Source organism: Acanthopagrus latus, chromosome 16 (assembly GCF_904848185.1).
Source record: "Acanthopagrus latus isolate v.2019 chromosome 16, fAcaLat1.1, whole genome shotgun sequence".
In the NCBI taxonomy this organism is placed as follows: Eukaryota; Metazoa; Chordata; class Actinopteri; order Spariformes; family Sparidae; genus Acanthopagrus; species Acanthopagrus latus.
Window position 1 is genome coordinate 10,136,865 of NC_051054.1, and position 12,233 is coordinate 10,149,097.

Here is a 12,233-nt window from a genome sequence, read left to right on the forward strand (position 1 = left end):
TTATGTCCTCTTTCCGGTTGCATACAGTATCATCTTTGTCCTCGGCCTCATCGAGAACATCTACGTGCTGTATGTCCTACGCTGCCTCAGTGAAACCAAGAATATGGGCGAAATCTGCATCTACATGACGAACTTGACTATTGCTGATCTTCTTTTTGTGCTTATGCAGGATACAGTCTTTTTATTAGCCTGTACCTCCTCCTTGTGGTTGAAATGAATTACTGCACAGTTAAGCCTCAACTGCTGAGAATAAGACCTGGTTCACTCTCGGAGTGGTTTGCAGAAGCTAAGAGGGCCCCACAAGAAATCATGAATTAAAGCTATCTAGATGTGTTATATGAAGCCTACCTTTTTGAAGCAGGGTTGTGTAGTAATGGATTACATGTGATTGGAATATCAGATTACGAAAAATGAACACAGAGGACAAACAGCCCAGACGACATTCGAAAAAAGGATTCAAGGATCAAGGATTACTTGATTACACTTTCAATAACGTCTGTATGAAATTGTCAGTTTTTAATCATGAAACTCTGTTTCTGCCAGTTCGCCAGTTTTGTTAACGGTGACCTAACTAATGTTTGTTTTATCTTTTTTAAGTAATGAAAATTGAGTTTTTATGTCCCTGTTTTTTTTAAATCTACATTGAAAATGGATGAACTTTAAATGCATATGAGTATCTGTGATTTGATTATTTGCTAGATTTTGATATTGATCCGAAAGCAAAAGTGATGTTTTTTCTAAACAAGTGGGTGACGGAGGCAGAGTGGGACACACCTGAGTGAGGCAGCCAAGAAAAACAATCCTCCAGAACTCCTCTGACCTGTTTTCCAGGCAGCCAGGAGATAAGTTGAATCATGACTGAATTATGATAACGTCCATCCCTTAAAGTATGTTGATCGCCATATTGATTGAATTCTCCTCGTTGACAGACAGGAGGCCAGTGTAGATTGCTGAGAAGTGGAGTGATGTGATCTACTATTTCGGTTCTTGTTAGGACTTGACTAGCAGCGTTCTGTATCAGCCACAGCTGTCTGGTGGATTCTTTGCTGTGAAGACACCAAATCTCGCTGAGACATAAGTCCTTTTTGTCCTTGATATATTCTTAAGGTGATAGCAGGCTGACTCTGTAACTGTTTTAGTGTCACTGCTGAAATTCAGGTCTGAGTCCATGATCAAACCAAGATTTCTGTCTCAGTTTGTAGTTTTTTTTGTCAACATTACAGATTGAAGCTGAGCAGAAACTGTTAGTACAGTGTGTAAAGACAGGAAAAGGCCGGGGACTTAACTGTGGCTGCACGGGAGCCCCTCAAAATGACTGTGCATCTCAATATAAAGAACTATTAAGGCATAGTAAGACATTACATCTAACATCAAACAAATCAGTATGTAGACAAGGCAATTCATTGTCATTACAAGATTGCTCCAACGTGGGTGTCTCGTTTGGTTGGGTTCTACTGACAGGACAACTACGGGAAGAAGAAATGGAGGCGGCTCTATGCATTGCTTCAGTGAGATTTCCAAAGAAGACTGTAAGAAGTTCTTCCCTCCTTTGTCATGACCTCTGAAGCACTCCCACAGACGCAGAAACCCGCCCCTTTCAGGGTACTTCACCTTACTGAAACGAACACATTCACGCTGCTCACATCTTGAGACAATATTAGAAGAGAGGAAGCAGTCTGGTAAGTTGGCATCCTGTTATTTTTGTTTAGTTTTTGTGACATGTCAAGGCAGGCAGATCAAACCATGCCCTGTTTTGAACTGTGAAGCTGATTTATGTGCTCAAACTTGAAATGTTAGGAAGGTTTTCATCAATTAGAAGGTTTAGAATGCAGATAAAATACTACTGTCAATGACAACCATTCAGAATAAATGAAGAGTTAAATTGGAGTATATCTACAAAATTAGTTTTCAAGTTAATCCTCCAGAGTCTCATCAATGTTCCCTATGGGAGGGACACTTCCCATATATGTTATCTATTCGTCAACAAATTAGCTGGAAATTACTGCAGACCAAGTGAGGAATAGAAAGAAAATGCATAGAAGACATTAAGTCTGCTACCATAGATGGTTTGCACAAACCATCAGCTTTGGTTTGTTTGGGATATTGTTCTGCTAAGTTTGCAAAGACCATGAGATATATAAAGTCATAGATCAGATGTCATTATACCCTCATCCTTATCTAACCCTCATACTTATCTGGCCTAATGTTTATACAGGGTACGTACGACACTTTGTCTTGTTAGGCCAGAGTCTTCTGAATCTTGAGATTTTTCTCCCTTAACTACCTTACCTGCTAAGGTCATAATGTTCCTGAAACATTAAAGGACAAAATCATTTCAGCAGGTGTACCTAATATATTGGAAACAGAGAATATTCTTTCGACTCAACATGCTTTCCAAGACATTTCCCTGATGTGTTCTGTCTCCAACAGGCCAAAATGGGCTCAACTACAGGAGAAGTTGACATGTCAGGAACCTCTGGTGTGGACTCTGGAAGTAACTCGACCTTCCTGGATTCTGAATTTCGTTATGTCCTCTTTCCAGTCGCCTACAGTATCATCTTTGTCATTGGACTTGTTGAGAACATCTACGTGCTGTATGTCCTGCGCTGCCTCCGCGAAACCAAGAATATGGGCGAAATCCGCATCTACATGACAAACCTGACCATCGCTGATCTTCTATTTGTGCTCGCTCTTCCCTTGTGGATTGGCTATTACAGTCGCCGAGGTGATTGGGTCTACACAGACTTCACCTGCCGGCTTAGTGGTTCGTTGTTCTTCATCAACACCTACTGCTCCGTCCTCTTCCTCGGAGCCATCAGCGTCAACCGGTACTGGGCTGTCACCCAGCCTCTGGATGCTGCCTCTTCAGACCACAGATGTCGTGGGATCATCGTGTGTGTCATCATCTGGGTGTTGACCGTGTCAATGGCTGTTCCATACCTGGTATCTCCAGGGACCAACCCTGACAAGAACTTCACTCGCTGTTTTGAGGGGTACCAGAATCAAACAGATTTAGAAAAGAAAAAAGTGGCTGCCCCTCATTTTACAATAATTGGATTATTTTTTGTTGTCTTTTTCCTTGTCGTGGTGTGTAATTTCCTCATTGCTCGGGCATTACTTTCTCAAAGTCCCGCCCAGTCTATGATTATATCTAAAAAGTCCACCAGGACCACGTCTTCGACATCTAGAAGACCCAGAGGCACGAAAAGGAGGGACCTGCAGATGTTGATAGCTGTGGTGGGGGTGTTTGTTCTGTGTTTCCTGCCCCACCACATCATTCAAGGCCCTTGGACACTGGCAGCGTTGCAGATCGAGGAGGGCTGGGGCCACGTAAAGTGGAGCGAGGAGACTCGTCAGGTGTTGAACGACGCGCATCAGCTCACTTTAGTTCTCATGGGCCTCAATTGCATTTTGGATCCAATAGTTTATTGTTTCGCCACAAGGAAGTTCAGAAGATTCATCATGGACCACATTAAAAAGTTTGGAAAGGGAGAGGACTTTTCAAAGACGGCCACCACACAGCTGTCCATGGACAGCAGGAATCAGAGCCTGAGACCCCAGAACGAGGACCAACAGCACGAAATGGACTGATTTAAACAAGGTAGATATGTTAGTGTATGTGAAAGAGACAAGAGCACATACAGCATGATGTTGCACCTATAGCTGATTGTCTGTGTGGTATTTGTAGCTACACCCACAGAATCACTTTTTAATGTGGCTTATTGTAGTTTTGCAAGCAGAAGCAATAAAATATGTGTGCATACCGATGACTGTCTCCATCAGATACGTGACACGCTTGGCTTTGCCTAGGCACGTTCTATCTGGTTTTGTAAGACCAGGGAATAAACGTAAGAAAGCTTGAGCTACATTTCCCCTCCGGGGAACATACTGTAAAATTATCCCATGATTCACTGTGACCAAGAAAGCTAATGCTTATCATTATTATTCAGATTTCTGCTGTATTTACATTTGAGCCTACCTGCTGTTGCTGCATTTTTTGTTTTTAATAGTGCAAGTTTTGTGATCTTGTGTTGGTCTTTGATCCAAAAAGTGGTGTTGCTGGTTTGACTCCCTAAGTCTTGAAATAAAAGTTTTATTTCTGTGTTCAATTTGCAGTATCATTTCTGATATTACAGATTTTGTTAACATGCACAAACACAGAAAGAAGCGTTTCTTCCTGTTCAGAGAGAACAGTTTCCCACGGGTGCTACAGATCTGTGGGTTTTACCACAGTCATATATTTTGCAACATTAGATGAAATCAAGCAGCGTTTGAGGTAATCCACATATAGACAAACTGTGAACACAAAAGATCATCCATCAGGTTAAAGGCATTGTTGAGCTCTATATGCAGATATAACCATTGTGCCTTTTTCCTCTTGTTATTGCACATCTCCACCCTCCCTCCCTCCCCCTGTTCATGACAGACTTGAGTACACATTGTCCATAGTCATATTGATGGGGTCCAGATCAGTGTAGGCTTGGTTGGTGCTTGTCTCATTCATGTACACATCTCCGTCACCGTCAGCCGGTGGAACAACTCCCCTGGTGAGCAGAAAAATGTGACCGATGTGCATATGTTCCCTAATAAGTAACAAGAATAATAGCATCGTAAACATGTTTATAATTGGATTATATGATCTTTTTTAAGAACTTAAAAGGCAATAGATGCCGAAGAGCATTAATAAAAGCCTCATGAGTTTCTTATAATCATTATAATAGCATTACAAACACATTTATTGAGTTGAAACTCTATTAAATAACACAAGTTATTATGAGTGGCTGCCACTTTGTCACATTATGTCATTGTTAAACCTCTACTAAGCTTTTCCGTGGCTTTATTAAGAGTTATACATACTCTATTATGCAATTATCAGCAGCTAACTAACACTTAACTCGGAATTTGATATTATTATTATCGACTTTCTTAAGCAATGTATAAACTGTTACCAAGTTTCTTAAAAGTGCTTATTAATGTGTATAATCTTACAATAAACATGTTGATGATGCCATTCTTAATACTTATGTAATTTTATTTACACATCATAATGTTAATAAGCGCCTCATAAGGCCTTATTACCCTTTAACAAACGCTTATTACAAGGACCTTAAAGAGGCTCTGTGCTGGTTTATGTTGGTGGACTCCATTTTCAAAGTAATGGAAGTCAGCCGTCATCCGAGAATGTAAACACTTGCCATTTAACCCAGGGTCAGTAGAAACTGCAGTGTGAATCCTATAGCCATAGGCTTAGGTTAACCCTCTGTTGACAATCTGTGGACAAAAAGGGGCTAAATTATCCCGGGTTAAACTAGTCCTAGCTTTGGGTCTGTCTCTAAGCTAAGACAAGCTAAGCTAACAGGTGGTTGGCTTTGGCTCAGCAATAAGACATATAAGACATTTCATCAGACGTATACACTTACACAAAGTTAATGATAAGAGGTCAGTTGTTCCTACTCAAAAACAATTACACATCCAGGCCTGCGGTACTTCAACAACACCACATCTCACATAAGCTGCCCTCCATTTCATGGCCGAGACAAATCTTAGTCATCTGCTGTGGAATCTTTTGAATCCACACCCAAACCGCCAGCGTCAAGATGTATCATGAAAAGATTTTTTCATTTTTTTTCATCTCAAAGCAAAAGCGACGGTTTCTCTAAACAAGCAGGTGACGGGTGTGGAGTGGGACACACCTGAGTGAGGCAGCCAAGAAAAACAATCCTCATCAACTGTAAAGATACCATCAGGGGTCTGACTGTCTGTAGATTAATTAGAGCCATTCATTAACTGTTGAATATAGAAGTTAAATAAAAAAGAAAAGCTCTGTTCCAATTTAGGGAACTTTTCAGCTGCTGTTGTGATGACTTCATTGTTTAATATCCTTAATGCCCACACGTGTGTTGCACTTCTTGCATAATTTCCTTGAAACATTGAGCCAACTCATTTTTGTCAGACTATATTCTCAAGGATAGTGAGGAACTGCTTTTGCCTCAAGATGTTCTCAGAGATGTCATGCCTTTAACTAACTACATCACATTATTGGCTTCATCTCCACGTGCTCAGAGCAATTAAACCATTTTTCTCTGAGCAGGCTACCTGTAAAATTCCAGGATTGCTCCAGTGTGGGCATCTCGTTTTTTTGGTTTCTACAGACAGGACACCCACAGGAAAAGACATGAAGGCAGCTGTATGCATTTTGGATCACTGAGATTTCCAAAGAAGACTGTAGCAAGTTCTTGCCTCATTTGCCATGACCTATGAAGCACTCCCACTGACATAGAAGCCCTCCCCTTTCAGGGAACGCAGATAAAACGCTGCTGTCAATGACTACCATTCAGGTGAGATGAAGAAAACTCAGGGGCACAGATGACTTGAGTCAGAGTATATCTAGTATATGTCAGCCAGGACCTGGATGACTGAGAACCTTCATCAGTATGTTGGAGTAGTTTATACAGACTTGTAAGGATGAGCAAAATAACAGCACATCTGTATACAAAGTGTGTTGTCAAGTTAATCCTCCAGAGTCTCATCAATGTTCAGATGATCTCTTCAGCTCAGAGAGTGTCCCTCCTATATATGGTTATATATTCATCAACAAATTAGCTGGAAGACATTAAGTCTGCAACCCTACATGGTAAACAGAGGGTTTGCACAAACAATCAGCTTTGGTTTGATTGGGATATTGTTCTGTAGACATTTCCAAAGCATCTCCTAAGTTTGGGCCTAACGTTTATACAGGGTACATACGACATCTTGTTTTGTGAGGCCAGAGTCTTCTGGATCTTAGATTTTTCTCCCACAACTACCTTACCTGCTAAGGTCATAATGTTCCTGAAACATTAAAGGACAAAATCATTTCAGCAGGTGTACCTAATATATTGGAAACAGAGAATATTCTTTCGACTCAACATGCTTTCCAAGACATTTCCCCGATGTGTTCTGTCTCCAAAAGTCAAAATGGGCTCAACTACAGGAGAAGTTGACATGTCAGGAACCTCTGGTGTGGACTCTGGAGGTAACTCGACCTTCCTGGATTCAGAATTTCATTATGTCCTCTTTCCGGTTGCATACAGTATCATCTTTGTCCTCGGCCTCATCGAGAACATCTACGTGCTGTATGTCCTACGCTGCCTCAGTGAAACCAAGAATATGGGCGAAATCTGCATCTACATGACGAACTTGACTATTGCTGATCTTCTTTTTGTGCTTATGCAGGATACAGTCTTTTTATTAGCCTGTACCTCCTCCTTGTGGTTGAAATGAATTACTGCACAGTTAAGCCTCAACTGCTGAGAATAAGACCTGGTTCACTCTCGGAGTGGTTTGCAGAAGCTAAGAGGGCCCCACAAGAAATCATGAATTAAAGCTATCTAGATGTGTTATATGAAGCCTACCTTTTTGAAGCAGGGTTGTGTAGTAATGGATTACATGTGATTGGAATATCAGATTACGAAAAATGAACACAGAGGACAAACAGCCCAGACGACATTCGAAAAAAGGATTCAAGGATCAAGGATTACTTGATTACACTTTCAATAACGTCTGTATGAAATTGTCAGTTTTTAATCATGAAACTCTGTTTCTGCCAGTTCGCCAGTTTTGTTAACGGTGACCTAACTAATGTTTGTTTTATCTTTTTTAAGTAATGAAAATTGAGTTTTTATGTCCCTGTTTTTTTTTTAAATCTACATTGAAAATGGATGAACTTTAAATGCATATGAGTATCTGTGATTTGATTATTTGCTAGATTTTGATATTGATCCGAAAGCAAAAGTGATGTTTTTTCTAAACAAGTGGGTGACGGAGGCAGAGTGGGACACACCTGAGTGAGGCAGCCAAGAAAAACAATCCTCCAGAACTCCTCTGACCTGTTTTCCAGGCAGCCAGGAGATAAGTTGAATCATGACTGAATTATGATAACGTCTATCCCTTAAAGTATGTTGATCGCCATATTGATTGAATTCTCCTCGTTGACAGACAGGAGGCCAGTGTAGATTGCTGAGAAGTGGAGTGATGTGATCTACTATTTCGGTTCTTGTTAGGACTTGACTAGCAGCGTTCTGTATCAGCCACAGCTGTCTGGTGGATTCTTTGCTGTAAAGACACCAAATCTCGCTGAGACATAAGTCCTTTTTGTCCTTGATATATTCTTAAGGTGATAGCAGGCTGACTCTGTAACTGTTTTAGTGTCACTGCTGAAATTCAGGTCTGAGTCCATGATCAAACCAAGATTTCTGTCTCAGTTTGTAGTTTTTTTTGTCAACATTACAGATTGAAGCTGAGCAGAAACTGTTAGTACAGTGTGTAAAGACAGGAAAAGGCCGGGGACTTAACTGTGGCTGCACGGGAGCCCCTCAAAATGACTGTGCATCTCAATATAAAGAACTATTAAGGCATAGTAAGACATTACATCTAACATCAAACAAATCAGTATGTAGACAAGGCAATTCATTGTCATTACAAGATTGCTCCAACGTGGGTGTCTCGTTTGGTTGGGTTCTACTGACAGGACAACTACGGGAAGAAGAAATGGAGGCGGCTCTATGCATTGCTTCAGTGAGATTTCCAAAGAAGACTGTAAGAAGTTCTTCCCTCCTTTGTCATGACCTCTGAAGCACTCCCACAGACGCAGAAACCCGCCCCTTTCAGGGTACTTCACCTTACTGAAACGAACACATTCACGCTGCTCACATCTTGAGACAATATTAGAAGAGAGGAAGCAGTCTGGTAAGTTGGCATCCTGTTATATTTGTTTAGTTTGTGCGACATGTCAAGGCAGGCAGATCAAACCATGCCCTGTTTTGAACTGTGAAGCTGATTTATGTGTTCAAACTTGAAATGTTAGGAAGGTTTTCATCAATTAGAAGGTTTAGAATGCAGATAAAATACTACTGTCAATGACAACCATTCAGAATAAATGAAGAGTTAAGTTGGAGTATATCTAGTATATGTTAACCAGGATCTTGATAACTGAGAACCTTCATCAACACGTTGGTGTAGTTTATACAGACTTGGAAGGAGGAGCAAAATAACAGCACATCTGTATACAAAATGAGTTTTCAAGTTAATCCTCCAGAGTCTCATCAATGTTCAGATGATATCTTCAGCCCAGAGAGTGTCCCTCCCATATTTGGTTATCTATTCATCAACAAATTAGCTGGAAATTACCGCAGACCAAGTGAGGAAAAGAAAGAAAATGCGTAGAAGACATTAAGTCTGCTACCATCGATGGTTTGCACAAACCATCAGCTTTGGTTTGTTTGGGATATTGTTCTGCTAAGTTTGCAAAGACCATGAGATATATAAAGTCATAGATCAGATGTCATTATACCCTCATCCTTATCTAACCCTCATACTTATCTGGCCTAATGTTTATACAGGGTACGTACGACACTTTGTCTTGTTAGGCCAGAGTCTTCTGAATCTTGAGATTTTTCTCCCTTAACTACCTTACCTGCTAAGGTCATAATGTTCCTGAAACATTAAAGGACAAAATCATTTCAGCAGGTGTACCTAATATATTGGAAACAGAGAATATTCTTTCGACTCAACATGCTTTCCAAGACATTTCCCTGATGTGTTCTGTCTCCAACAGGCCAAAATGGGCTCAACTACAGGAGAAGTTGACATGTCAGGAACCTCTGGTGTGGACTCTGGAAGTAACTTGACCTTCCTGGATTCTGAATTTCGTTATGTCCTCTTTCCAGTCGCCTACAGTATCATCTTTGTCATTGGACTTGTTGAGAACATCTACGTGCTGTATGTCCTGCGCTGCCTCCGCGAAACCAAGAATATGGGCGAAATCCGCATCTACATGACAAACCTGACCATCGCTGATCTTCTATTTGTGCTCGCTCTTCCCTTGTGGATTGGCTATTACAGTCGCCGAGGTGATTGGGTCTACATAGACTTCACCTGCCGGCTTAGTGGTTCGTTGTTCTTCATCAACACCTACTGCTCCGTCCTCTTCCTCGGAGCCATCAGCGTCAACCGGTACTGGGCTGTCACCCAGCCTCTGGATGCTGCCTCTTCGGACCACAGATGTCGTGGGATCATCGTGTGTGTCATCATCTGGGTGTTGACCGTGTCAATGGCTGTTCCACAACTGGTATCTCCAGGGACCAACCCTGACAAGAACTTCACTCGCTGTTTTGAGGGGTACCAGAATCAAACAGATTTAGAAAAGAAAAAAGTGGCTGCCCCTCATTTTACAATAATTGGATTATTTTTTGTTGTCTTTTTCCTTGTCGTGGTGTGTAATTTTCTCATTGCTCGGGCATTACTTTCTCAAAGTCCCGCCCAGTCTATGATTATATCTAAAAAGTCCACCAGGACCACGTCTTCGACATCTAGAAGACCCAGAGGCACGAAAAGGAGGGACCTGCAGATGTTGATAGCTGTGGTGGGGGTGTTTGTTCTGTGTTTCCTGCCCCACCACATCATTCAAGGCCCTTGGACACTGGCAGTGTTGCAGATCGAGGAGGGCTGGGGCCACGTAAAGTGGAGCGAGGAGACTCGTCAGGTGTTGAACGACGCGCATCAGCTCACTTTAGTTCTCATGGGCCTCAATTGCATTTTGGATCCAATAGTTTATTGTTTCGCCACAAGGAAGTTCAGAAGATTCATCATGGACCACATTAAAAAGTTTGGAAAGGGAGAGGACTTTTCAAAGACGGCCACCACACAGCTGTCCATGGACAGCAGGAATCAGAGCCTGAGACCCCAGAACGAGGACCAACAGCACGAAATGGACTGATTTAAACAAGGTAGATATGTTAGTGTATGTGAAAGAGACAAGAGCACATACAGCATGATGTTGCACCTATAGCTGATTGTCTGTGTGGTATTTGTAGCTACACCCACAGAATCACTTTTTAATGTGGCTTATTGTAGTTTTGCAAGCAGAAGCAATAAAATATGTGTGCATACCGATGACTGTCTCCATCAGATACGTGACACGCTTGGCTTTGCCTAGGCACGTTCTATCTGGTTTTGTAAGACCAGGGAATAAACGTAAGAAAGCTTGAGCTACATTTCCCCTCCGGGGAACATACTGTAAAATTATCCCATGATTCACTGTGACCAAGAAAGCTAATGCTTATCATTATTATTCAGATTTCTGCTGTATTTACATTTGAGCCTACCTGCTGTTGCTGCATTTTTTGTTTTTAATAGTGCAATTTTTGTGATCTTGTGTTGTTCTTTGATCCAAAAAGTGGTGTTGCTGGTTTGACTCCCTAAGTCTTGAAATAAAAGTTTTATTTCTGTGTTCAATTTGCAGTATCATTTCTGACAAATCTACCCATCAACTGTGGATGTTCATGACAGACTTGAGTACACATTGTCCATAGTCATATTGATGGGGTCCAGATCAGTGTAGGCTTGGTTGGTGCTTGTCTCATTCATGTACACATCTCCGTCACCGTCAGCCGGTGGAACAACTCCCCTGGTGAGCAGAAAAATGTGACCGATGTGCATATGTTCCCTAATAAGTAACAAGAATAATAGCATCGTAAACATGTTTATAATTGGATTATATGATCTTTTTTAAGAACTTAAAAGGCAATAAATGCCAAAGAGCATTAATAAAAGCCTCATGAGTTTCTTATAATCATTATAATAGCATTACAAACACATTTATTGAGTTGAAACTCTATTAAATAACACAAGTTATTATGAGTGGCTGCCACTTTGTCACATTATGTCATTGTTAAACCTCTACTAAGCTTTTCCGTGGCTTTATTAAGAGTTATACATACTCTATTATGCAATTATCAGCAGCTAACGAACACTTAACTCAGAATTTGATATTATTATTATCGTCTTTCTTAAGCAATGTATAAACTGTTACCAAGTTTCTTAAAAGTGCTTATTAATGTGTATAATCTTACAATAAACATGTTGATGATGCCATTCTTAATACTTATGTAATTTTATTTACACATCATAATGTTAATAAGCGCCTCATAAGGCCTTATTACCCTTTAACCAACGCTTATTACAAGGACCTTAAAGGGGCTCTGTGCTGGTTTATGTTGGTGGACTCCATTTTCAAAGTAATGGAAGTCAGCCGTCATCCAAGAATGTAAACACTTGCCATTTAACCCAGGGTCAGTAGAAACTGCAGTGTGAATCCTATAGCCATAGGCTTAGGTTAACCCTCTGTTGACAATCTGTGGACAAAAAGGGGCTAAATTATCCCGGGTTAAACTAGTCCTAGCTTTGGGTCTGTC

General features: G+C 40.9%; 2 protein-coding genes across 2 annotated transcripts; both read left to right on the top strand.

The window, feature by feature from the left end:
- Window positions 1-447: 447 nt before the first annotated feature.
- LOC119034311 (platelet-activating factor receptor-like) lies at window positions 448-4,109 on the top strand. The gene is made up of 2 exons (XM_037125173.1): window positions 448-1,679; window positions 2,431-4,109. Exon 2 carries the CDS (start codon window positions 2,437-2,439, stop codon window positions 3,589-3,591), a length of 1,155 nt encoding a protein of 384 aa, XP_036981068.1. The 5' UTR covers window positions 448-1,679; window positions 2,431-2,436; the 3' UTR covers window positions 3,592-4,109.
- A 3,384-nt stretch (window positions 4,110-7,493) lies between these two features.
- On the top strand, window positions 7,494-11,236 carry LOC119034310 (platelet-activating factor receptor-like). Its single transcript, XM_037125172.1, has 2 exons — window positions 7,494-8,727; window positions 9,596-11,236. The coding sequence occupies exon 2, from the start codon at window positions 9,602-9,604 to the stop codon at window positions 10,754-10,756; it is 1,155 nt and encodes a 384-aa protein (XP_036981067.1). The 5' UTR covers window positions 7,494-8,727; window positions 9,596-9,601; the 3' UTR covers window positions 10,757-11,236.
- Window positions 11,237-12,233: the final 997 nt, after the last annotated feature.

What these genes read in the sequence shown, in the direction of transcription:
- LOC119034310 (XM_037125172.1), top strand. Translation starts at nt 9,602, where the DNA reads ATGGGCTCAACTACAGGAGAAGTTGACATGTCAGGAACCTCTGGTGTG.
- LOC119034311 (XM_037125173.1), top strand. Translation starts at nt 2,437, where the DNA reads ATGGGCTCAACTACAGGAGAAGTTGACATGTCAGGAACCTCTGGTGTG.